Source organism: Buteo buteo, chromosome 3 (genome assembly GCF_964188355.1).
Source record: "Buteo buteo chromosome 3, bButBut1.hap1.1, whole genome shotgun sequence".
NCBI classification, from domain to species: domain Eukaryota; kingdom Metazoa; phylum Chordata; class Aves; order Accipitriformes; family Accipitridae; genus Buteo; species Buteo buteo.
Window position 1 is genome coordinate 9,794,858 of NC_134173.1, and position 26,271 is coordinate 9,821,128.

General features: G+C 40.4%; 1 protein-coding gene across 1 annotated transcript in view; it reads right to left on the reverse strand.

Moving 5' to 3' along the window:
* The window catches only part of AHRR (aryl hydrocarbon receptor repressor), a 68,330-nt gene extending 42,859 nt beyond the window's left edge, over positions 1-25,471 (reverse strand). Inside the window, exons 1-2 of the mRNA XM_075022784.1 lie at positions 25,410-25,471; positions 18,235-18,416 (exon numbers count right to left, since the gene is read on the reverse strand). Coding sequence (XP_074878885.1) covers positions 18,235-18,416; positions 25,410-25,471 — 244 coding nt within the window. The remainder of the gene's footprint in view (positions 1-18,234; positions 18,417-25,409) is intronic.
* Positions 25,472-26,271: the final 800 nt, after the last annotated feature.

Sequence of the window (26,271 nt, forward strand, 5' to 3'; positions counted from 1 at the left end):
TGCCTGATGTATTTTCCACTGCCCAGATGTTCCCCAGTTGACATGAGCTGTGAGACGCTGGATGCGCCAGTCCCGGAGGGTGTTCTGACCCCTGGGAAGCACTAAAGAGGCCCAGGCCTGCCCAGCATCGAGAAGGCACAAAGGTATTTTGAAGTTCTGATCGTCTCTCCTCCCACTCGGTCCCTGTGCCAAGTTCAGCTGCGGTGCGGGAACTCAGCTGTGGCGCAAGATTCGTTTTGTACGTTAACCCAATGAGCTAAAATACCATCTGAGACCAACATGTAGTTAATTGCTGTGAGAACAAAACTTTGAATTTCCTGACCTATTCAAAGTTTGAATTTCCCATTAACTCCATGCTGCCATACTAACAGATGGTATACAGGGTGTAGTTTCAAAACTCCCCGCATCGAAGCTTATGCAAAGAGAACAAGATGCGCTGAATTGCACACCCCTGGAAACCTGCTCTTTATACGCAGGATGGTAGACTTCTAAATAAATCAATTAACGTGCCCAAGGGCCCCCCCCCTCTTCCGTGCAGATAATTCTGGCTGAAACTCTTACGCCAAAGCTATCCCTGCCATGGGGAGCTGGAAAAGCACTGGTTAGCAGAGCTGACTCATCAGCTGACTAGCCCACAACATCGGCCACAAAGGACCGAGAATGCTGGTGGTGGCATGAAGCGTGTGGGTGGGAGCAAGGAATAAGCAATCATCTGGCAGCCTAATGCAGTAGGGAGGGTTGACAACAATTCATTATTTATTCCCCCCTCCCGCCCTAAGGCTTCATCCCTCTGCTGCAGTGATTCTCATCATCTTGACGCTGTGGTAGGGCTCTGTGTAGGGGAGGGAATGAAAGGTACATCCCCTCCCTGTGGCCCATGCAATGAAAGCATCAGCGGGCTATCTGAGCTCACCACACCCAGACCACATAGGGCAAAAGGCCCTCATGGAGGAGAATAGAAAAGAGGTTTGCCTGGTCCTTCTTTCACCCAACAGGAGACAAGAACAATGTCTTACTAGAAAAAAAAAAAAGAGCAGTGCTTTCCCACCAAAGTCAGTCTGTTAGTAGAGAGAAGAGATGGAGATCCAGTTCTGGAATGGCAGAGGGCAGATGTGAGAAAAAGCTCTTAGGGATGAAGCAAGGATACAGGGAAAAGGGAGAATGTTGTAGCAAAGATGGGAAAAGGGGGAAAACCTATACAGAGAAAACAAGAAAATCTACAGATGAGGAAGATGCAAAAAAGAAAAGCATTTAAAAAGAGGTGAGGTGGGTTATCTCTAGAAAGGCCGCTAGAGAAAACGAAGTGGAAAATATTTCTCAAAGATTTTGGAAGAAAACAGATTAACAAACTACAGACACTGAAACAGGGAAGGAAAGTCACCAAGGTAAACAGCAAAAGCACATACAGGAAAAATAAAATTGGCAGATTTAATTAAAAGTTTGACATGAAAGTACACTGATAAAATCCCCCAAATTGTTCACATGTATCCCATTATCTCTGTGTAGATCTGAGTTCACTTTCCAGTGTTCTTTCCCTCCAGCAGCCTGCTACCACTGCGAATCTGGCTGCAACATGGCTAGCTGGTCCCCAATTTACCTAGCACGAAACACTCTCCAGCCAAATTACTGGAGTGGTGAAGGTGTGAGCTCACCCCTCCCAGGCTTCAACCTTTTCAGTGGCATTTTTGCTTTGATTCCTAAAAATACATTTAACTTCAGGCAATGCAGTTTTCAAAACACTGGGCCAGATTTTGAAGGCCTGTCTTGTATTACTCCACTAATGTCAAAGTCAAGCAAAACGTAATAAGGAATTAAGGACTTGACCAGTTGTCTTTATGTTTCCTCCCCAACCAAACCTGTTGTTTTCTGAGAAGAGGCTTTTTGCCTGAATTTTGCCTACAGTAGGTCTTTCCTGGCAGAGCGCCTCAGTGGGAAGGAGATCAGGTTTCTCACTGTCCTCTTCATCCTTGGAAACTTTCTGTTACATTTCCCAGTCTCCACTACAGGCATTTCAGGGCACATGAATATACAGCTCAAAAGTCTTCCCCAACATGTTTTTCAGATGCTGCTGTATGTATCATTTGGCAAAAGGAGTGATGGAGGGTCATAAATTTGTAGTTTGCCATTGCAGCTTTTCTCTAGCTGGAGAAACCATTCCACTTTATTTCCTGAACTAAAACTAAGCTAGTTGAACATTATCTTCAGAGATTCAGAAGATGGAATATCTGCTGAGGCTAGAATATCTAAAGTAAGCACACTGACCCCTGTCTGGAGATCATGACTCGACTTGACTTGACTAGATAAAGACAAGAAACAATAAAGAAACTCCTCTTTTCCAAATGACCTCTTGGAACTTAGTGTCCCTGCAGTGTTGCTGCAAGGGGCATGTCCTCTGTCCAGAAACTGACCTTTCCTCCCACCTCTTTCTGCCAGTGGTGACTCTCTCAGTCACGCTACTGGTTTTAAAGACATTATCAATTACCACCATGATACTTATAAGGCGGGATCGCGTAGGAAACCTTCACACTGACATTATCTCTGCTTTCCTAGCTGTAAGTCAGCAGCAACAAACGTAGGGTGGATCACTGCCCCCAGATAATATGGCACTTACTACCAAGTTTATTAAATATTTCTAAACTGATTACTAGCATCAATAAGAATGAAGACTGAATATTGCAATATGCAATACCTTCAAACTCTCTAACATGTCTTCAAGGATATGTTTGGCTCATGAGAATGAACTCTTCCCTTAAACGGGTATATAGCTCTATATTGCTAGGGTTTAATTATACAGTTCTGATGGTTCTGAAGAAGTGTTGAAAACAATCAATTCCTGTTGAACACATAGTAATTTAAGAGCACTCTGCACCTTGCACAACTGACCCTTTAATAACTATTAAAGTAATTCCTGTAATTTTAAATATCTCTAATTTCCTCACACAAATATTACTTGTTTTGAGATGTACAGCCTTTTTCTATATGCAGCAATGTAGCTTAAGACATTAAAAAGTATGGAAAGACGAAATGCAATTCCATTTTTCTCCACTTACTGTCTTAGCCCTCATAATAACATATTGGAATATTTTCCACATAAATTCTTACATTCATCAGTTCAAGATGTATTATCTAGGTTAGATTATTTCTCCTCTCAAGAGATGTTTTCATAAAGTATTATTTATTGGGCCATTTTTCTGTATGACATTTATAGGGGTCATTTGATGGCACAATATCATTTTAATAAATTATTTGGAACAAAATATAGAGTTTTTGTGACAAGTTTTCAGTGACACTGATATACAACATAATGCTAACACACGGAAGATAGCATCTTTTGTACAGATGTTGAAACCCTCAGGGGAATATATAAGATTAATATAAGGTGACATATATGTTTTGCAACTACACAATTAGTAAAGTGGTTATGAAGTTGTTAATGGACTAGAAAAAGAAAACTTAAAATATGTTGGGTTTTGATTTAGATGTGATCTTTGCTTGTTTTCAATCCTTTTCTCTCAACTTCTTTCAGCTGTTTCCAATATGTAAGTAGCCAATTCATGTTGCAGGTTCAAAGGTAAATGGGAATAGTGGACACTTTATTATAATGAAAAACTAGAGGCTAAGATTTACTTCCTATGTACACCTTCAACTTGATATATTCCATGCAGATATAAAAAGGGAATGTATTGAGGGGATTTCAGTGGAGTTTTAGGGACACAGTAAATTCATGTAATACGTGTTTGGCAAGACTGCTATATAGCATCGGACTTTCACGAAAGAAATTACGAGCTTCTTTGAAGGAAGTTTTGAAGTCTGTTTGTAACTTCTCCTGGTAAGCGTTTAATTTAGTTTACTGATACACATTCTGCTTCCACTTCTACTCATACAGATGTCAAGATTTTAAAAAATTTGTCAGTTGCATTGTCTACAAGACTGCACCAAAAATTATAATCAAATTAAAATTGGATTTATAAAGGGAAATCTGCTGTGCTTCATCTAAAAAAAATATTTCATTTCATGGTGGGGAATGTTCAGAGCACTGAATAATATGTTACTGCTACATGGAATAAAGAAGAAAAGTATCTCTGTTAGTCACTTGGTATTTTCTTTCTGATAACATAAAAAAGACACTAGACCAAATACAAATAAATTAAGACAAGCCCTTTAGAGTAATCCATTGCGCTGAACTGTAGGACTAATCATATAGAAAAATGAGGTAAGCTTTGCAGAAACAAGCTCCTATCTCATGTTTTGTGATTTCCAAGCATCTAAATAATATCTAGTCACAGATTAGAAGGACAGGTGTCTTGCATGGATTCAGCCATATAAATCACGTGATAAACAATAAACTTTTACATTTGACTAAATCATCTATTTATTTATTTACTTTCATACTTCTATAAACCTCCCAGCCAGCTGTAGGTCTGCTTATAACTCAGAAGATTATTGTGCAGGAGGAACTGGTGGGTGACCAGGGCATGATTTCAGGAAGGGCATTTCATCCATAAAGGGCAATGTGAAGAAAATGAACAATGGCTGTAGGAGAAAGAGTCAAAGCTATGGAAAGAGGAGAGGGTTGGTAAGAATAAAGAATTGATAGGCAAGGATTATTACAACTACATGGCCTTAATGGGAAAAAGCCAAGCATAGAGATGCCCGTAGAGGTGGCAGAGCAGGTTGCTTATTCAGAGAAATGGGCAAGAAAGAGAAACGATTAGCTATGATTTCTGTGGAGCACAAACACCAGTGATGTCAGGAAGGCCTGCGATACAGAGGTGCCATCATGAGGAGGATACAAGATTCGGACAACGGTCGTTACATCATGTTCAGAAAGGAAGTTACAGTCCAGAAATGGTGGAAGGGTACAAGATGTCCCCAGGATATAGAGGCAAGATGGAGAGAGAGTGCAGTGTGGCCTTGGCTGGTCCCCAGGGAGGTGCCCGATGCCCAGGGCTGGGGCTGCCCCTGGTGCCCCCCAGCTGTTCTGCTCCTGCCTGTGGTGGTGGGATGGGCCCTGGCTGGGAGGTCCTGATGGGACACCATGGGGACCCTCCATCCCTTAGGGAGCAGCCGGCCCTCACAGCACCCCGACACGTGCTTCCAACAGCAGATGCTAGAGCAGCAGTGATGTTGGCAACCAAACGGACAGGGGTTTGGAGAAAAGAAAGGAAGCAACACTCTTGTCCATGGGCAGCATTCAGACAAAGATATCCCAAACTGGTTTGGAAATTACACAAGGAAGACCAAGAGGCTTGAACTGGAGAGACTCTCCTAGACTGCAAGGACTGTTCAGAACGTGGAAAAACAATTATTAGAGAAATCCTGAGAAACAGTGTCTGCGGGTCACCTGATAATGTCCTTTCTTCCACGTCAACACTGAGCAAATGCCTCAGGCTGCTACTCAGAGAAGATGTCACCGTTGAGTGTTGCATGACGTAAGAGTTTCCAGTCACTGGCACACATTTTCTGAAGCAGTAACTAGGTTGACCAGGGCTGCCTACCTGAACTCTAGCAAGGTGTTGTGTTTATTGCTAGCATTTAATTTAGTTTTCATTTGCTCATTTTAAATGCATTTAAAACTCCAAGCACAGTATGCAAAAAACCCCACATGCACAATAAGTACATTCAAAAAAGTCAATAAAATGCTATCAGTAAGCAAAATTTAAATTTAATTTATCAGAGACTAAATAAAATCTTGAAAAGACAGAATTAATTACAGAAAACCCTCAGGCCACTTAGCCTTGCCCTCTTCCACATCTTGGTATCCTCTTGTCCCTGGGTTGAGTCATTCCAGCGGATTTTTAGGGCTATTAGAAGTGGAAACACAGTTGGCACCAGAATGAAAGACTGGTCGCTCACTGACAAAGCATACATATAGCTAGTATAAGACAGGAAACAACAGACACATACAGACAACGCAGAGGGAGCAGTACAAAAACCCAATGAGACAATACTGATGCACATGACAGGCAATGGTCTCAAAGCTTCAGTGGCCTACCAATTAACAGGACTTTGGGGAGCAGAACAAGAAAGATGTTTTTAAAAATAAAACTCTTGAAAGTAGATAATACAACACATCTGTGAGTGGTTAATAGATAGAAGCAACACAGCATTTATGTGAAAATCTAGTAAGCAGATGATGAAAGACAGGTAAGGATCTTGCTATTAATCTTTATCCTCTCCCCTCCAGCCTACCCTGTACCTTCCTATCCCCTCCACCCCCCCAGCTTGACTACAACCACTAAATCTATCTTTACACATGACTTGATCTATATTAGGTACGAATTCCTGTTGAAAATCATAATAGGGAAAAGTGCTGGTAAGTACAGTTTAAAAAAATATCATTTTGTCTAGTCTTGACACATCTTTGCAACCTCCACATTTCCCCTGCCCCCATGTCTCCCTGAGGGGAGACCTTATCGCTCTCTACAACTACCTGAAAGGAGGTTGTAGTGAGGTGGGTGCTGGTCTCTTCTGTCAAGTAACTAGTGATAGGATGAGAGGAAATGGCCTCGAGTTGCAGAAGGGGAGGTTTAGATTGGATATTAGGAAAAATTTCTTTACTGAAAGGGTTGTCAGGCATTGGAACAGGCTGCCCAGGGAAGTGGTTGAGTCACCATCCCTGGAGGTATTCAAAAAGCATGTAGACAAGGCACTTCAGGCCATGGTTTAGTGGGCATGGTTGATGGTTGGACTCAATGATCTTAAACATCTTTTCCAACCTAAATGATTCTATGATTCTATGATTCTATGTTTAGCCTTCAGACTGCATTTCATTAACTTCTTAGGGTCCCAGCAACCACCATGCACTGCTAGTGAGGCATATGAGACAGCATTTCAGAACTTCACGAGCTGGCTCTATAAAAGTACTACAAAGTCCAAAAGCTAAGTGGTAGTCTAGTAATTCAAATTATTTTTAAAAAGTCTTAGAAAGCAAGCAGTGTTTTATATTTACATCTGAATGGCAGGCTCTTAATTCAAGATATTAATGGATTTGCCTTCACAAAAGTCTCATCAGAAATAATTCCTGACGCTATTTACACTACTCTGGAAGAGTTGTCTTCAAAGGAGCTATGAAAATACTGTCATATTGTTCTCACCCATCTCCATCCATGCTGCTATCTGGCAAATGGTCTTAGGACAGCTTGCTGGGTTTTGCCTGATGATGTGATAAATGACAAGGCACGCTAAAGCAGGAGGTACCTATATGCACTGAAACGTGTTTTCTGGCTTGCTCTGAGCCTACACTGGCAACTTTCCATCTCTATGGACCACAAGTGTCATCCTGAGGTCTGCTTTGGCCAATATAATTGCACAGACACAAAAGAATGTAACTACCCAATCTGGCAAGCACCAGAGAGGTATGTCTGCACTGGACATGGCAGGGTATAGCACAGAGATCTTTGAGCTAGCTCTGAGGGTGTTGGTATGGGCACACAGTATCTTATGCTGCTACATGGAGATAACAGGAGCTTGGAAGAAAGTGTGGTTGTATTGGGATGGCAAGGCACATACTCTAGTAAGCTGTGCCTCTCCGAAGGACTAGTTCATGTGGGCTTATCCCCAAAGCGACATAGCCACTCTGCTTCTTGCTACAGGACCTGCTCTAACATCCGCATTGTTTCAGAGATCTCTGCAGAGAGCTTCACCGTGTGCTGTAATCCAAAAGTGAGGCAGTAGCAAAGTGAGAAGAGAAATTAGAAGGACAGTCTGCCACCCTGTTCTCTAGCATAGAACTATTTGTCCTATTTGTCTTTAAAGCCTTATGCAATTATATTATGCCAAGCTAAATTCTTTGTTCTGTGGGATAAGAGGTATTGTCTTTCCTTTAAAACATACCTATGTTTAAAATAAGAAACAAAGTAAATAATTTTCTTGACAGCAAACACATTTCCTCCCAGAGATGGTAATCACTCATGAAGCTGAGAACAAGTGTAAACCAAGCCAAAGTTCATGCCTGCAGGAATGCTTTCCTACCTCCCATCCACTGCAGCAGTGATTAGGACAAAATTATTGCTAGTACCTTCTACAGTCACTGCAATTGCTAGGAACTCCTGGAGTAAAAATGCCATCTTTCCTGTGATGAAAAACAATCTTGTTTCCATATCCAAGGAAAACTTGGGTTACAGCGGAACTAAACTTATACCAAGTTCTTTCTCAGTCTCCAACATCCAAACACAATTTAACTCAAGAAAATGAGGTCAATGAAAGTCTATTCATTATACCACAGGATAATCGAATTTGATCCGTGGGGGACTATGAGGGTATTTCAACAGCTGGTACCAGGCTGGGCCAAGGAGGGTCTTAGCTGCAAAGGAAGAATTGAGCAAGCAGAATGCACAAGCGAGATGAACCTCACTGAGTACAGAAGTCAGTGCATGTATCAATCTACTGGATTAGATGGGCCTAGTTTTTTCCTTGCCACGTGCCTACATTTATTTAGCTTGATGCTACATGAGATGCATAGTGTGAGCTAACCAACTGCAACTGAGCATAAAAGCCTACCAAATCGGAATGGTTAAAAGTGACTAAGTGAGCTGGAGAAAGATGAAGACCTGCACTTAACAGCTCAAAGAATTTTGGGGACTTCCCTTAGCATTGGACCAATATAGTGGTGTGGTTTGTGGGAACACGTATAAAATCAGCCATTGTATGTGTCTGTGACCACGTTGTCTGGTTCTGAGTGTACTTCTACTATCGCTAGAAACAGCGGAACTCTTCCAGTGCCAAATGCCTTCAGGAGAAATCTAAGTCAAAGATTCTCCTCATGTCACTTGTAATTTCCAGCTCCCTAGTTTTCTAATCAGTCTTGCTAATATCAGGAGAAACGTTGAGGCCTACGGGGACGTTCACTTGAATGGTATCCAGCAATAGAAAAGTGGTATAAGATACAGATCCAGAACTGCAAGAGGAAGTTCTACAGGAAGAATCGTAATGATGGTGTATTTCCCAAAGACACCACAAAGTCTATAGAGACCAGCTCTCTTTGTGCTGATATCTGACTCAGCCTAACGGCTCTGAGCTTGTGAGGTGTGACAATATAAACAACCCACAGCACATGACACAGGTACCCAAGGAGTACCAGAAAAGATCTGAAACTTATTTATAACTAAGGTCCTTTATTTGCCATTACTCAAAAAAAATAGGTATAGAATTTAGACCCAGCCTCAGAATGTGACACTTAACATAGTGTTGCACTAACAGGTTCCCTTGGTCTTCAAAGGTGGCAGGCATTCAAGCAACTTAAGAGTCCTCTTGTTCTTCCTGAATATAGGCTTATTCTGAAGTAAATCCTGCTTGTAAATCTGCTCTTCTTCTCCTACAAACCCCATCTCATTTGTAAAAAACTAAAGAGAAAGCTAGCTAGCACAATGAGGTCCATCCTCTTACAACAAAGCACAAAGAGGAGATACAGTCCTCTTCCAAGAGTCAGCAAAGGTCTTCCAAGAGTCAGCAAAGGTCTCCCAAGGGTCAGAGAGATCTCCAGGTTATCCAAGAGGACAAGTAGCACAAAAAACCCTCAGGTATTTGTTACATGGAATGAATGGTGTCCCCAGGAAACAAGGGGGAAAGAAAAAAGCGAAGCATTGGTATGGGCAATATGTTGCAATAACATATTGCAATTAAAAATGTCAAAAAATCTAGTCAAAATAATCCACTGTTTGAAAATGGGTAGTGTGGGAAAGAGTCAATGTGCAGCTGCTTCTCCAGAATTGAGTCCTGCCAGATCTCAGGAATGAATATATGCAGGTAGCTTACTTAAAGTCTTGACACTTCTACTAAAATTTCACTGATGTAGTATTTTAGCACTAGATTAGATAATGGCTTGCAGACAGTAGGTCTTCCTTCAAAGATTTACTTATGTACCACTTATGCAGCAGAACACTTTTTCCTTTTTTCGATTGCTATATTGTTATAAAGATGGCAAAATTATAGAGCGGGAGAGAGTGGAAAATGCTTCTTTCATGAACAGTCCCTTTTTGGCTGAAACACTCTGAATGCTGTGGTAATTTGAATACAATGGTTCAATATAGTCACAGGAATAAGCTTACCTGTTACCCACTCTAACCATGAAGGTTCCTTCTCAGTGCAAGCCATTGAATATGCTTCCCTAAGAATCCTAAACAACCTAAATGCGTATAGACAATCTAATAAGCTATGACTGTGGACTACAGCAATAGATACCCTAAAGACATTTTGTATGTGTTCAAAACAGAAAAGTCCTTATTTCTCTTTCAAGAAAGAAATCATTCAGGCATTCAGTTTCAGAGAACAGGACTGGCAGTACTCTAAATCAGTAGAATAAGTCTTTAAAAAACAAACTTGTAATTGTTAAAATATTCAATTATGGTGGGGACTTCTTGGCCTAAGGTATAAGCTTCAACCCTAGCTAAGCAGAGAACCACAACTGAAATCCTAGATTTGTAACTCAAAGTACAGGTTTCGTCAAAAACTAGAGGCCTGAGGATAATCTGAAAGCCTCTCATTATTTCCATAATCGAAATCAATATATAAATTATACCAAGAAAAGATTGGTGGGAGTGAAGAGATGGAGACAAGGAGGTATAATTCCATGATTGTCAATTTAGGCATTTTATCCCGTTCTCAGCATAGACTCTCTTATAAACTTTATTTGTATTTCAGATCTTTTATTATTTTGCTTTTCCTATATCTGTTCTAAATATATCCAGTACAAAGGACTTGCAGAGAGTCCAATGAGAGGACATAAAGATGATGAAGGGACTGGAGCATCTCTCCTATGAGGAAAGGCTGAGAGAGCTGGGACTGTTCAGCCTAGAGAAGAGAAAGCTCAGGGGGGATCTCATCAGTGTGTATAAATACCTGAAGAGAGGGAGGGAAGAAGACGGAGCCAGGCTCTTTTCAGTGGTGTCCAGTGGCAGGATCAGAGGCAATGGGCACAAACTGAAATACAGGTGGTTCTGTCTGAACATGAGGAAACACTTTTTCACTGTGAGGGTGACCGAGCACTGGCACAGGTTGCTCAGAGAGGTTGTGGAGTCTCCATCCTTGGAGATGTTCAAAAGCCATCTGGACACGGTCCTGGGAAACTGGCTCTCGGTGGCTCTGTTTGAGTAGGGGGGTTGGATGAGATGACCTCCTGAGGCCCCTTCCAACTTCAACCCTTCTGTGATTCTGTGATTCACTAAGACTATGGTTTTAAATTTAAGGGAAAGCTTCAGGCTACTGGAACCAGCTAGCAAAGGAAAGAAGAAATTTTCCCATGGAAATGTATACAGTACAGGCCATAATTGTAACAATAAACTCAAAAGTATGAGTTTAGTTTCAAAATCAGTTAAATCTTGTTGTGGAAAAATTTCCCTTGCTTATGTAAGGTAAAATCTAAAAACCATATTTATACCAAAAGAGCAGAACTTGGCAATCCAGAAAAAAACTTCAGCTGAGAGATTTTGAAAAGAAAACTCTGGGAAAACAGAAATGTTAGGGAGAGACAGTGGGAAAACAAGGGATGCCTGAGAACGCCAGTACATGCCCTGCAGTGGAATCTTGGATCCTCAGACTAGGAGCTTTGGTTCAGGTAAGCAGCACTCATACAGCAGTGTCAAAGAGCAGATAATGCACTGAAAGGAAGATCATTCTTTGCTTCCCCATCTCAAGTTTTAGTTTCTAAATTTTCTGTGTGTGTCGCTGGAGTGACATGTGTGTCACATCAGAAACAGGTCTGGAAGCTATGCAGTGAGGACTGCAGCACTAAATATTCAAATACTACGATAAATAACAGCCTTACAGTCTGTCCTTAGGACAGTCTAATCTAAAGAGTCTAGTGAATGAACCTAAGGAATCTGAATCAATGTAGTAAGAAGTCCATGTATGTTATTGTGCTAGGAGATCAACGGCCATGGACACAGTAGTAGGAGGAGAAAGCTGGAACAGACTGCAAGTAATTGAGGATACTGAAAATCAGGCCAGCTGGGAGGAATCCTTTGTTGCTTTCTTCTTAAAGGGGATAAATCCAATTTCCATTAAAGATAAACATCGGTGGGAATTGGATCACACCAAACACATAAGTGAGTAAAAGGAAATGACCCACTAATATAAATGCTAAATCAGAAGAAAGACAGAAACCACACAGTGTGTGCTATCCTTCCAGAACTGAAAAAATAAATATATAAAAGAGATTTAATTGAAGGGGAGAAACAGGTTAGAAGGAGGAAGGGCAGCTTGGTGAAAGTGACCAGGAAATCCTGGAACTGATGGTTCTTCCAGCAGCAGCAATCCAAGGCACAGCAACATGAAGACACGGGACCTAAAGAAAGGAGACTTCAGTACATCTGGAAAACTGGAAGGAAAAATCTCAGAGGGAAGTAGGAGCTGGATGTTCTTCCAACAAACCAATATATAGGGGATAAATGTAAACTGTCTTGGCAGCAGTGAAGAGTGGGTTATATAAGAAAAGACCATCTTAAAAAAATCCTGAGTTCTTCAATGACTGGAACCTCACAGAAAATATTTTTTTTTAATTAATAAAATTAAGCACAAGTGTATAAGAAGATAAACAGAAAAGCCAATGCATAAAATCAGATGCAGCAAGGAAAGGAAGGTTATAAAAATCATGCTGGAATGTTGGGAAAAGAGTTTTCTGCTACTCAGCAGAGGGGGAGCTACAGATAATGCAAAAAAAAGTTGAAGTGTTTATTGCCTCTTTTTGCTCCCATCAGCTAGGATCACTCAGATACTGCCACTAAACACCAGCAACAAGGCTAGCACCTCAGGTGCTTGAATGAGTTCAGTTGCATCTGGTGAGACTCATTGCAGCGTATTCTGAGAATGAGCTGAAGCATACTCAGAGCTATTAGCTATTAGTCTACAAGAAATCATGATAGAAAGGGGAGATTTTGAAAGACTAGAAGAGGACAAACACAGAGCTTATCTTTAGAAAACATGGAAAGAGGAAACTAAAGGATAGTTGGACCACTAAGCTGAGCTTCAATCCCTGGAAAAATACTGGAAAAAAAATATCAAACGACCTATTCGTAAAGACTTAAAGGTAATAATAAAGAAGAATAAATCAACATATCTGTAGAGGATATGTTGCCATGTTACACTAAGTGAATTACCTTCTACAACGGGACATGTGGATGGGAAGAATAGATATTACATGTCTTCATAACTTCAAAAAGGCTATTCCTACTATCTCACAATGTTTTCATAAGTAAACTGAAGAATCTTGTTGGAAGGAGGTCCAAGCTTACTCAAGAAACCATCATCTGAGAAAAGTTGTCAGTCATTTGCTGTAAAATGGAAGGATGGATTGCACATACCCTAGATTAATCTTGAACAAAGATAAAAGCAGAGCAACGAGAATGATTAAAGAAAATATAGCCCTTGAGGAAAAAACAAAGGAGCAGGGCAAGTCTGTTTTGTCTAAAGAAGAAAAGACTGAGGGAAACATAGGACACCTTCATGGCTGTAAAAGCTGAGGTGCCATGAGAAAAGGGAATAAAATGTTCTTCTGCAGAAAGAGGCCTTAAACTGCAGTTGGAAAGCTCCAGCTTGGATGTTAGGCATTACCAAGGAAGGTGTGGCATCACTCACGTTGCAGATTTACAAAAGCATTAGACAAATGACCCTCAGGTTCAGGCATAGCTGATTCTTTACTTGAGAAGGTGCATTACAGCCCTGTTGCCTAAAATCTTAAATTCTATGTGGAAGCAGAGGAACTAACATTTGCAGACAAATTTCTCAGACTCTACTGTAAAGGAGTTTAAAATCCATATATAACTTTAGTCTAAGGGAGGTCAAACAACGTGTCTCCATGCTTGACTGTCACTAATTTTGGAAAGATCTAGATTACAATTTAAATATAAAATATACAGAAACTTTGAATGTATTTATTCACAGAGTTAATCTATAACTCTCTACATTCCTTATTTAGTCATCCATAAATCTATCGGATTTTCAGCTTTCAAATTGAAATGAAGTCTGGGAGTAAGTAAATACAGAGAAGGCACTGAAGTCTGAAATAAACACAGAAAGTCAAAAGAATACTCCAAGGGAGATTTCTGTTGGGATGACACTGGTTTTGTGTGTGCATGCTTGTCTCTGTGTTTGCATATGTGTATATGTGTATAAACAAAAAATACACATTTGTGCATGCATAAAATGTCCAGATGGGAAAAATAACAAGCTATTGAATTAAATTGCTTTTTATATGAATTATGTCTTGAAGGATTTAAAGTACCCCCACTTCTTGAACAATCAAAAAATTGATCCATATTGAGGTCTCTACATTTACCAAGACTGTACTCAACAATAGCAGTTATCATTTATTAGGAATGCTTACGGCTAAAAGGATTAACATTAATGTTAATGGTATGTTGAAGGAAAGTTTGAGTGGCCTACCGATACAAGGTTAGTTACAGTAAGAACTGAAAGATGAGGAGCTTTAAGCCCTAGTTGCAACTGTATTGGTCTAAATTGTCGTAACTGTTTTCCTTATAGATAATGGGAAGCATAAGCTAGCTGTCTCTCAGAAAGGATCTGAGATGCTAAAAGAAGAAGGTGCTATTCTTTTTACATTTATTTACAAAATTAATACCTATACTAGAAGGGAACAATTAAACAATCAACAAAAGGGAGTTGATTTTGAAGTGGAGCAAGACCACCATTTTTCCACCAGTGGAAAAACTGAGAAATAAGAGGTACTAAAGGATGTATTGTCAAGAGTGGTAAAGGAAGACAGACTACAATTAACCAAGATGGAATATGGCCAAGACAGAGGCCCTGCAAGCTCAAGTAGTCACAGCCACCAAGTACCACTCAACTCCCACAGGAGCCCCACCCAAGGCAATTTTTTGTCAGGGCCAAATGACGGGCACAGCTTCCTGCAGCAGTTGATGTCTCTCAGTCTAAGTGCTGGTTCAGATCCGTGCTGCTTTATACACAAGGGATCCGGTGAGATCGGAAGCTTGTTGCTGCAAGCCATTTTTGAAGTGCTTACCAGGAAAATGCAAAATGACTAAATGCATATAGCTTGGGGGGAATGGGGCTATTAATAGAGCCACTGCCAACTGATAACAGAGATATGAAGACTTTAAACCAAGTAGACAGAAAAACTGTTCTGAAGCCAAAGGAAAACATTTCTAAGAATAAGAAAGGGAATTCACCACAGTGACTTAAACTGAATACTAGAAAAATCTATCTCAACAACCAGAGCTAAATTTTGTAAAAGAACCAGGCCTTTGCTTAAACAACTTAACTAAGATGAACTGGCCATATGCTTCAAGGTACTAACCTGTAATGGTCACCAAAGAGGGAATAAACAACTGATGAATATTCTCTATCCCCTAATACCTAATTCTCTGCAAAATGATTTTTATACTTGAAATCAATATAGTGAGGCCACTCCATGCCCTCTAATTGGCTATTGACCTTTATAAATACAACATTTGTGCTACACAGCGAGTACTGCAGAGTAGCTACTGAAAGGACACCTAGTGGTAAGTAAATGAGCATTTCTAGAAACCGCTGGGATTGTTGAGGGAGTGTAATTGTAATTGTCACGGGAATTGCTGAACTATTGCGGGTTGAATCTGCAATGTCATATATGAACTTATGTGTCAAATAGCACTACTCATGGTTTTTAAAAAATGGCAAAGAGCATTCTTACAAGCACTTTTTAAAACCATGGAATTTAAGCTTAACTCCCTTAAAACTCACAGAACAGTCTTCTAAACAAAAGATGCACGTGTCCTGAATCTCCACTGCATCAATTTTAGAATATCAGATAGCTGAACAGAACTGATTACAGATATGTTTTGCTTGATATTCAAGCCAAATTTCAGCTTGCTCATCATCATTCCTTGGGTCCTCCATTGTGCCACTCTAAAATATCCTAAGCAATTCCTTCCCTTCTCGTCTCTCTCTCCTATGAAGACAAACAGCCAAAGCATATAAACTGTACACACTTGAGCTAATTTTACTCTTTTTTTTTTTTGTCCATCCAACTTTATAGTCACTTCTTGTCTGTGTTTATTCCAAACCCCTTAATATGTACTAATGCCTTTGTGACCAGGAGATGCCCACAACAGAAAGCTGTATTCCAGATGGAGTCATGCTGGTCTCATGCAGAGAGGGATTATAACCTTCCTGTGTAGTGACATGCTGCCTCTGGGCAAACAGACCAAAATCCACTCTTGGCTTTCTTGTTTATGTCAACATATCATATTACAAGCATAGAACAATTTGCTGACCACTGTCCCTCTTCGATTATTGTTTTTATGTTCTCTTTTCCAGGTTTCTCTTTTCTATTGAACACCAGTTCCTTTGGATTAATTTTCCCTGAGAGAATTAGTACGGATTTGCTAGGTCATTTTTTCCAGACACATTTTTATTTTATCCAATTTTATAACATCTCTGTATGCCACTGGTCTGTTCTCTACCAGCGCAGTGTTTATAACAGCTCCCAACTTAGTACCATCCTTTGATTTAAAAGGCCACAAACCAGCCATTTCTGCTCTTCTATCCTCTTGCATCACAACAAAGATCGAAACACTGGGATAGATATTTTTTGTTTGCTTTTTTAGGTGACTTCCTCCCAAAGTTTTTGTTTAAAAAAAATCAGATTCTGCCTTCTTTCTCCACAACTACAAGGAAGTAGATCATGACATCCATGAAGGAGGCTGCAGCTCCTGCTCTTACACAAACATTAGCACCCATTCCTCACCCAGCTCTGTTTCCATAGCTCACCTCTCCTCCACTCCACCCTTCTGAAGCTCCAGCCTGCTCTCTTGTCTTAAAATGGCGTGTAGTTTCCTTCCTTTACTATAAACAATGCTTTCTGTAACCTTAGTTTCATGATGTAAACATTTAAAAATAAGAATGAAGGGAACACAAACTATGTGTTCAATTAGGTAATTTGGGGATTAAATTAAATGAAATCTCTTGAAACACGGAACATTTTAGAGTAATGCAGTCTGGCTTTACTTGTTTTCTTTTTATCCCATCCCTTTAAAAAACAGAGACAATGAATCTTAGAAACTCAGGCAGAAGAGTAGTGAAGGCAGCTTATTGCTTGTGAATCTAATAGAAATTAAAGTAAAGCTCAGAGGAAGGGGCTGTAACACTCAGGTATGTGTTCAAAGGGAAAGACAGGCACTCTGTAAACTGCAGGATGCTGGAGGCTGGGCAACCAGCTGCCACAGTTGACACAGGAGGCTCCTGCTATCAGTAATATCATCATCTGTAATTTGATGTCAGCTTGTAAAATGCCCTGCAGTCTGCCAAAGCCTCTTCAAACTGGCATTTCTTTTATACTAAAATATATTTTGAAAGTAAGAAACCAACCAACAGATATTATTCTCCAGTCAAAACCAAAAAAATACAGGGCTCCCTTGCATACGCTGTGCATAATAAGGAATAGCAACAGGAAGGAGTAGTAAAGGAAAAATAAAGTCCATAAAAAACTACTTCTGTTTATCTTTGCACTCCACCTATAAGTTTTGGTCAATTATACTGCTTCAAACAGGCTTTTTTTTTTTTTCCTTTTTTTTAAACAACTCTAGAGAGGATTTTCATCGTTAAATCCCTAATCCGGATTTTGCTCTTGTGAACTCTTCAGCAACAGAAGAAACTAAAACTGTCTGCAAATTTGGAAGAATTCTTATTATGTACATCTGAACATGCACATTTGGCTTTCATTGTGCGGTGTGCCAGACAGCTACAAAAAAAAAGCGTAGTCTAGTACAGCTTTAGTCAACACTTTTCTTCGGATGTCGCTTATCCTGAAAGAAAGTAATCTTTTTGGCCTTTCAAGCAATCCCATTTCCTCTTGGCATATAGCAAACACAGGTAATACAGTAGTTGCTTGACTTTCACATCGTATTTAAACAGACATTGCGAACATGCACGATAATAGCTTTAAAAAGGGAGTTCAAAGTATCTACAGGTATTACATCTGCCCCAAGCCTCTTTGCTGGCTTAGGGCTTTTACAGTCATGTTTTCCCATTTCCTAAAGCCTGCTGAGGAAGGGTGGGGGTTATCCCATTATTTGGTGAAAAACACACAAATGGCATAGGAGGAAATGCACAAAATTTCCAACACAACATACTGTGCACAAAATAAGTTCAATAATAGATCCCTTTTTTCTTCCTTTATCCATATAATTCTACTTCTTAATGTCACTCAGGTTTAGTACAAAGCAGCAATAAATTAGTGGGAGACGTTTAATGTGATATTGATAACTTAAAGAGACCTACCTTGAAAGAAACTTTTGACTCGGAGATAGCTGACACTAAGGCGCAAGACGGAAAGTTTGTCCAGCTTCGATATGATGTCAGGTGGAAAAGGCAGAAGGCTGGCCAGATGGTCCAGTTCCGCGTTCAGACGGTCCCTGTGTCTCTTCGAAGGATTCGATTTTTCATTCCCAACTGCAGGCCTTCTGTGGTGGAGAACACATTTTCGATTACCTGTTTTACCTCCAGCTAGATAGTACAACTGGAGACTGAGACATTGTATGCAATTAGTTGATAACAGGCATATTTAACCCAGCTTGTATGAAAATCTTTAAAGTTTCTGTCCCTTGCCAAAAAGAGATTTACCATTCTGCATTTGCCATAGTGCAAAGACATGGACATTGGCCTCTCTTTTCACATCTGCCCAGTGAAAAACAGGCAAAGAACTGATATCTCTTACTCAGGACCCTCTCACCTTAGGGGAATGGGTACTATCGCCATGTTCTAGTCAATACCAGGAAAAACAATTTCTCATCTATGTTGTACAAATGAGGGTCAGAACAGCAGAGGAAAATTACCGTGACTAATGCATGAACCCATTCAATACCCACTGTATTCATTCAAAGCAACTTAGTTCCCTCCATTTAATGACTCAAAGTTAACCTGTGGGTCAGGAGATAATTAAGGAAAGAGCCTGTCTTTAGACATGATTTTAAAAAGTATGGGAAGCAAGGTGAAGAGACATTCTTTCCTCAAGCTCAAAAATCCTGTGAACATTCTCACATTTACCTTCCTACATCAGTGATAACAAAGATAAGAATTTGGTTTCTCTTTAAAGAACATTGATATTCCTCCCAAAACATAAAGACTAATGCTACTTGGATTTCTAATCCAAGCATTCCTAGTCCATCCCCATTTCTTGTCCCTCTCCTGCAGTGGACAGGACCATATACCTCAGAAAAGCTATTGTAAACATGCATTAAGATGAAATACATCACAGATGAGGAAGCTTAGTTTTGGGGTGTCTCCTGATATTCTTCTCACATAAGATGCTGTTCTCAAGAGGGAGAAAAGGAAAAGCTGGTGCACTTGCACGCAGTCATGGGAACCCGATTTCCAGCACGACAGCGAGGGGTGGCCAGTGCTAAAGCATAGTCTTGTCAATTAAGGAAGAAGACCTGAGTGGTAAGTTTGAGAAGGTGGTTATCTCCAGCAGACAGCCATTGCTGGACCCAGCAGTAGTCAAGTGTGTTATCCAGGAATAAGCCACAGGCCACTGGAGCAATAAACTACATGGATCCACAATCTCAGAGGGAGTAGAGCAGCCCAGTGCTACTGCTGAGCTAGCATCTCCCAGGGGACTTAGTGCTACGTCTGCTGCTCCTCCATTTGCTCTCGTAATGCCGTTGTTCAAGTTCTTACTGTAGCACATTGCCACATTCCTCCTGAGGCACCTTCTCCAGAATAAGAGACATTGAGAGAAAAACCAAGGAGGAAAAGATGGAAAAATACTCAAGAATGGGAAATGGTAGGCAAGGAAAATATGGGTGTGCTAACAGTTTCCACTTTCACCTCACTCGAGGCAAGGATCATAATCTTCTGTAGCTTAGCTGGTGCTCCAGTGGAGAATCAGAGTACAACTCATTATCAGTAGCACTTCACTACTGCATTTCCATGCTCCACACATCTACTATATTTTTCAATCATAATTTTAATTTTGAACATTAGTATTTCACAAGGTGGTTAAAGGATTAAATTACAACATTTCTGTGTTCCCCTCTTGTAAGTGCAATCTTAATTTATCATTGTAACTGTGATTTAAAAAAATAATGTTGTGCTTAGGAATGAGTGAAAAAAAGATCAAAGTTTTGTACATGTGATTGCTGCTAATTGAAAACCTCTTAAACCAAATTAGGTGTGAAAAATTCATTGCTAATTTTGAGAGCCTTCACTTCGTTTTAACAGGACAACACTGATGGACAGAATGAATGAAAAAATGTTTGAGTTAGGTGTCAGTGAAGACATATAATTCCTGCTTTTTCAAATATGGAACAAATAATGCAATCAACAAAGAAGGAATACTCTTTTTTACTTTTCCAGAATTAATTGTTTTTCAAAAAAAAAGTGTACATACTGGTCACTGATTTTTTTGGAGTAAACCCTGAAGCTCAGCCATCCTCACTATGACACCAAAAGGACGTCTGACCTCTGGAAAGCAGTAATTTTGTGGGAATATAGCCTATAGTTGACTAGAAGCTAAAGAACATAAGCTTTTACTAATTGCTCTTTAAATCTGACAAACCAGCTGAAGCAAGGAAGCAATTTAGGACAGGAAAAAAAATTAATGCCAATAAGGAAAATTAGACTGATGAGTTCAAGGGGTAAAAATTGTCAAGACTAACATGGAATAGAAACAGAAATTGTTCAAGCCTATTTACCACATAAAATAGTGACTGCTCTGTGCCAGAGAGGTATGGTTTGAGGCAATTACATGGACTGCATTTGTACTGAGCATAAGGAACAGTTTTCTGGAGATTGCAGGGAATGGTGTAAAAAGACTACAGGGGAAAGCTCAGGCCAGAGTCTTCCTGAAAACTCGAGGAAATGATTCAGTAAGGGAGTGAATCCAAACAAACAGGGTTTTGATGTAAATGGTAATTAGGTGCCAAGTGGATGTGATTTAAAACAATGCAAATTCCATGGAAAGACTAGCTTTGCTATCCATAAACAGAAAAGAGCAGGCAGGAAAATTCTTCAATGAGCTGTTTTGAGGCAAATGGAAATTCTAGCCTTTATGTTAAGCTGAAAGTAGAAGGTACTTGTTGTGTTTGTGTTACAACAGGGATTCTCAGACTGTGTAAATCGGGTCTAAACAGAGCCATAGCACTCACTCTATGATACCCCTTTTACCCTGCTTTTCATACAACACTAGTACAATGAAGTAGCACATGTAACTAAAACAATAAAGCTGGCATTTCCCTCTTTGCATTGTTAAACTGTTCAAATTCTGCTCTGCAGTAACAAGTACTTGTACCTGTACAAGACCCGTATCACCAGTCTGTGTTCGGTAGGAAGTGAGTGTGAGAGCTGGTGAAGAGACCATTTTCTGTTTTGGTGGTACATAAGGCATTGAGCCATTCGCGCTTTAATGATTCAGCGTGCCCATGACACACAGACCGCCACTAGTGTAAACCAGTTTGGTGAGCTTGCAGAGGAATTTCCTGCAGCTACAGCTCTGCTGTTCACTACCCTCTGTGGGAGCCCTACCCTGTTAACGAAAAGTTCACTCTGAATAAGTTCCTAAAGTATGCTGAAGTGTTAAACCAGCAGATGATCTAAACCGAGAAAAATCTAATCATTTACTACGACGCAAGCTTTCAGTAAGAAGGGAAAGGGAAGAGACCATGAGATGCAACAGATAGGCTAAGTGCAAAGTCACAGCAAGATAATTATCGTGAACGTACTGACCAGCACCCACAGCCGCCGAGCTGTGCTTGGGCATTGCATAGGCGTCCTGGCAGAGCCGAGCGCCGGTGCCAGCTGTGTACGTGCAGATGCTCACCATCTCCTACGAACCCAAAGGACCGAATGAAGGTCAAGAAGACATCACGCTGGCAGAGCAGATGAGAGGTGGGAGAGTGTGATGCCAAGTAAGAGGATGGGCTATGCCGCAGAGGGCTTTAAATTGAGAGCTAGGAAGCAGGAGAGAGCTGCACCTCCTGAGGTCTCTGTTTACCCTGGCATGGGTACGGTTCTGGCTGAAGTGGGCAGTTTGGAGCAGTTATAGATACACTCAGAGCTAGGGCAGCTGTAGCTTGTAGCTTGCCTTTGCAGAGCTGTAAAACGTTACAAGAAATGTTTTGTGGAGGGAGAGAGTTTTACAAGATGCCAGGGTTTGAGATGAAGAAGTGGCTGAAGCTCTCCAATGGTAACTGTCCTGAAGCGTTGCCTTAGCATTTCTAGTATAAGTGTTAATTTCAGCACAGTGATTTTAGTTCGAGGTTAAAAACAAGATCTCTTTAGTTTTCAGATGCTTTAATTACCAGTAAAATGTTGGATTTCCACAGGAAACAAACACTTGGTAGAAAATGTTTCCTTTAGTCAAAACTCCAGTTCTCTGGCTGAAAAGAGTATCTGATGGAAAATTTTCACTCAGTCCGAGCTCCAGGTGTTTGAACTGAGTCCATAAATGCCAAAATTCTTTAGTGTAGACCACATCTAATGGAGCTTGTTTGGAAGCTTTTTGGAGCAAAAGGAGAACAGCTAGGGTTTTTTATTTATTTGCATGTATAAAAATAGAACTTGAAGCCCATGTACTGTCTGAAGAATGGCAACCTAATGAAGATAGTCTCTCTTAGTTCTGTGTAGAGAAGACGACTGAAACATATTAGCTCCTCCCAGTAAAAGAAGTTTTCCATACATTATTCCACAGTCTTGTGTGTCTCTGCATTCTCCCATGGAGCTTCTTCATACATTTTCATCACTGTTCTGTAAAACTACCTCAGAACAGAATTTCTGTGCCTGAAAAACCATCAACATAATGAGCAATATCATTCTGTGATATCCTGGATTAAAAGCCAGCTGCAGGATCACCACCTGGCTTGACAGCCTGATCACAAAAAGCTGATGGAGAGGCAGGGAGTTGGCCTCCTGGGATGCACTGAGTATGGGTAGATATGAATGTCTCAGTTGTTCTGCAGAGGGGAAAGCTGCATCTCTGTCCTTTAAATCCTGACCTTCAGAAGGACTAATCCATGAGTCACTACAGAAATCCAAGTATCCTGCTCAGACTGGCACCTGAGCTCACTTTGTCAAGAGAAAGTTAAATTCTAGAGGCTATTAATGTTAAAAAGACAGGAATCATTACAAAGACTGGCCAAAGAATTCCCATCAACTTTTTTTCCTGTGAAAAAGTAGGTTTTTCAACTGAACAAATGCCCCTCCCAGAACAGGTGGCAGCATCCACCATGCTCCATTATCAGAATGATGGGGGGGGGAAGTAGAGAAAGGCCATGGAGGAAAATGTGCTATGCTATCAAACAAGAGAAAAAAGCTGTAACAAAAATGGTACGACATGGATCCAAACCATGGTTAAATACACTGTTCAATTAATAGGCTTCGTCTACCCTTCTAAATTCAAGATAAATTACTTGAGGCAGCAGCATAACCATAGGGATACCTCAGAGTCCTGAAATGTCAGTAAGATCTGTAGGACTGAGGGACATACATCGACCATGAAAGGAGCTCTGTCAGCCAGTCGGTCTTGGGCATTCAGACCCTCTTTAGATGAGAGTTAGGAAGTCCCTGAGTGAGGGAATGAGCACAGGAAAGGCTTACCAGAGACCAAGCCCACAAACAGATAAGGTCTGAGGAAGGGACCAGTGTTGCTAGGAACTGAGAGATCATCCTCAGCAAGTGATAAGGAGCTAACCACAGAAAATAGAGGGCTGTCTCCGGTGTGGGAGCTCAGCATTCTAATAATCCAAACGATTCCCTTTGTTTTAACCAAAACCAAGTTTCTTAATCAAAATTGTCTATGTCCTGGCTGGATAAGCTCATGCTCAGGTACCCATATGCAATCTCACAGCAAAGCTATTTTCAAGGTAGCATTGCTTGCAATGGCTCCCAGAGCGAAAACTTGGTTCCATCAAAGTAAGTGAGAATTTACTTCTGATTTGTTGAAGCCAGAACTTCAAAAAAGGCTAATGAGGACAGTTCTGTCCTTTGTTAGCAGGTAGTTTTCTTAACCATTGCGTTTTTCTAGAAGTCATCTTTGAAAGAAGTTCTAGCTAGCATATACGCTCCAAACACAAAGCTTCATGTTTCCCAAACCTACTGCAACTCTCCTTCCTTTCTCACAAAAGTTATGATCCACAAACAGTTCTGCAGAGAGGTAATTCCATGTACTGGAGCGGTTCCATACCTCATACAGTTATAAACTTAAATATCCACATCCATACTTGAACAGTAGTGCAGAAATGATACATACATTTTGGATTTAACACTCAGATTTTGCAGGAAGAATCCTTTTCTTATGTCATTATCTTGTCTATTGAAATTGTCACCTATGATATATTTTACACTAAAAGAAATATTTTTTTTTAAGTGGGAAGAAGTGGTTCGTGTGCAAATACTCTCCAAAATCCAAACAAAATCAACAGATTTCACTCAAACATTCAGAGAAACTCCCATTTGACTTTAGACCAATATATACAATTTTAAGCCAAGTGGGTTATTTTTAGAAGTTCTGAACTGAAAATAGGGAAATCTATTTTAGTTACCTTCTCATCCTTAAATTGTCTGTGAAGGCCACCGGTGCTAGTTCATAATGTTAACACAGTAAAAATGTGTTTCATAACCATATAATCAAGTGTTACACAGAAGATGTGGGATGATTATATTAAAAAGCTTCATTTTACAGACTGGTTATGGCATCTGGAAGTCATTTTACATTTGAGTGATAGCAACCTTTTTTTCTTCCCATTTCAAGCATCTTGTAGTAACAACTTCCCATTGCTTATTTTCTTTTTCTGCTTTGCCTTCACACATACAATTCCTCTCCCCCATTTTTCTCCTAATGAAAGTGAACCCATAGTAAATAGTGGTTTGAAAATTATGTGTTCTTTATGCAAAAAGTGAGTCACCAGTCTGCTTTTTCAGTTGGCTGAACTGACCCACTTTCCAGGCTCGCACATGTTGGATTTAGCGATGCCCCAAGCAAGCCTAAGCCAAGGAAGGGGGAAGGGGGGAGCGCAATGCCAGCGCACTGGTGCCACTCAACAGCTTCTCAGAAGGCTCCTTGAACAGGCGGCGGGGAACGCAGAAGCACAGAGGTGGCAGCCACCCCGCCGGCCCATTGCCCGGCTGACATGTAGTCCACCCACGAATCCATCTGCCTACAAAAAAGCGCTGTGCCTCTCCACTCCTCCTGGGACACCTCATGATGGGTAAGGATGGTTTGACCCATGCTCAGCATCCTTCCTGGAGCCAGCCTTAACCACGAAGAGCCAGCCTCAACCATGAAGAGCCAGCTTCAACTATGAAGAGCCAGCCTCCTGACCAGGAGTTTCTTGCCACAGAGAAAGAGATTAGGTCTCTCCTGTGTCAGCGGGCCATGGGAGGAAGGGAGTCCTTCTTCTACCGCATTTCTAGCACATATGTTCGGAGGGTGATGCCTCCTGATGAATATGATACTTAACTGTTTCTGAATGGGTTTCCTCCTTTTCCTCCCAGCATATAGGCATTCCCCCGGAGGAATCATTGTTTTGATGCTGAAAAACAAAAGGAATAGGTTTCTTAGTTTAGAGGTTTCTGTGTTTCATACCGCTGTACCAAGAAAGTTCAACCGAGGAAAATGTTTGTTCCTTGAGTGTGGCATTCAACAACACTAAAAAGCACAGTGGCATTAGTTAAGATAGAAGCTTAAGGCTTATTCCAATTTCCTACCTTAATATTATTAGAATATTGATGTTTATATTCAATTTTCATTTTTTCAAATTAAGCATACTATACATGGTATAAAAATGGGTATAAAATACATCCTGTTTACTCAATGTCCAAAATTATTTTTTTTTCCTCCTAGGCTCATTTTTAAATTCAGCTAAACAAATAATAATGAATAATACTACCCATCATCTGCTGCATCTTTCTGCAGCTTTTTAAATACACAGGAATATTGTCTTCCATTACTGATACTGTGATAAGTAGGATGCAATTATTCAAATGAGCATTTTTCCATGTCCTCACATTCTTATTTTTAAAGACTGAAAGTATATCTGTCGGCAGCTCAAGAAGTGACACACAGTATTGTAGTTAGCACTAGGACCCAATGCAGTGCTGATGGAGGCTACAATTTTCAGACAAAACTTAGCCTTATTATTGCTCTGTTTGAGCACGTTAGCCTTAGAGACATCGCAAGCTCTGAAACAAGTTTTTGCACTCAGTCTGTTTAAATCTTCTGGAGAGTAGCTGAATATCAAAGTCTCTTGATTTTCTGTCTGAAAGAGTATTTCAGCCTTGCTGTGTGCTGTTCAACAGCGGGTGCATGCCACTTGAGAGGTT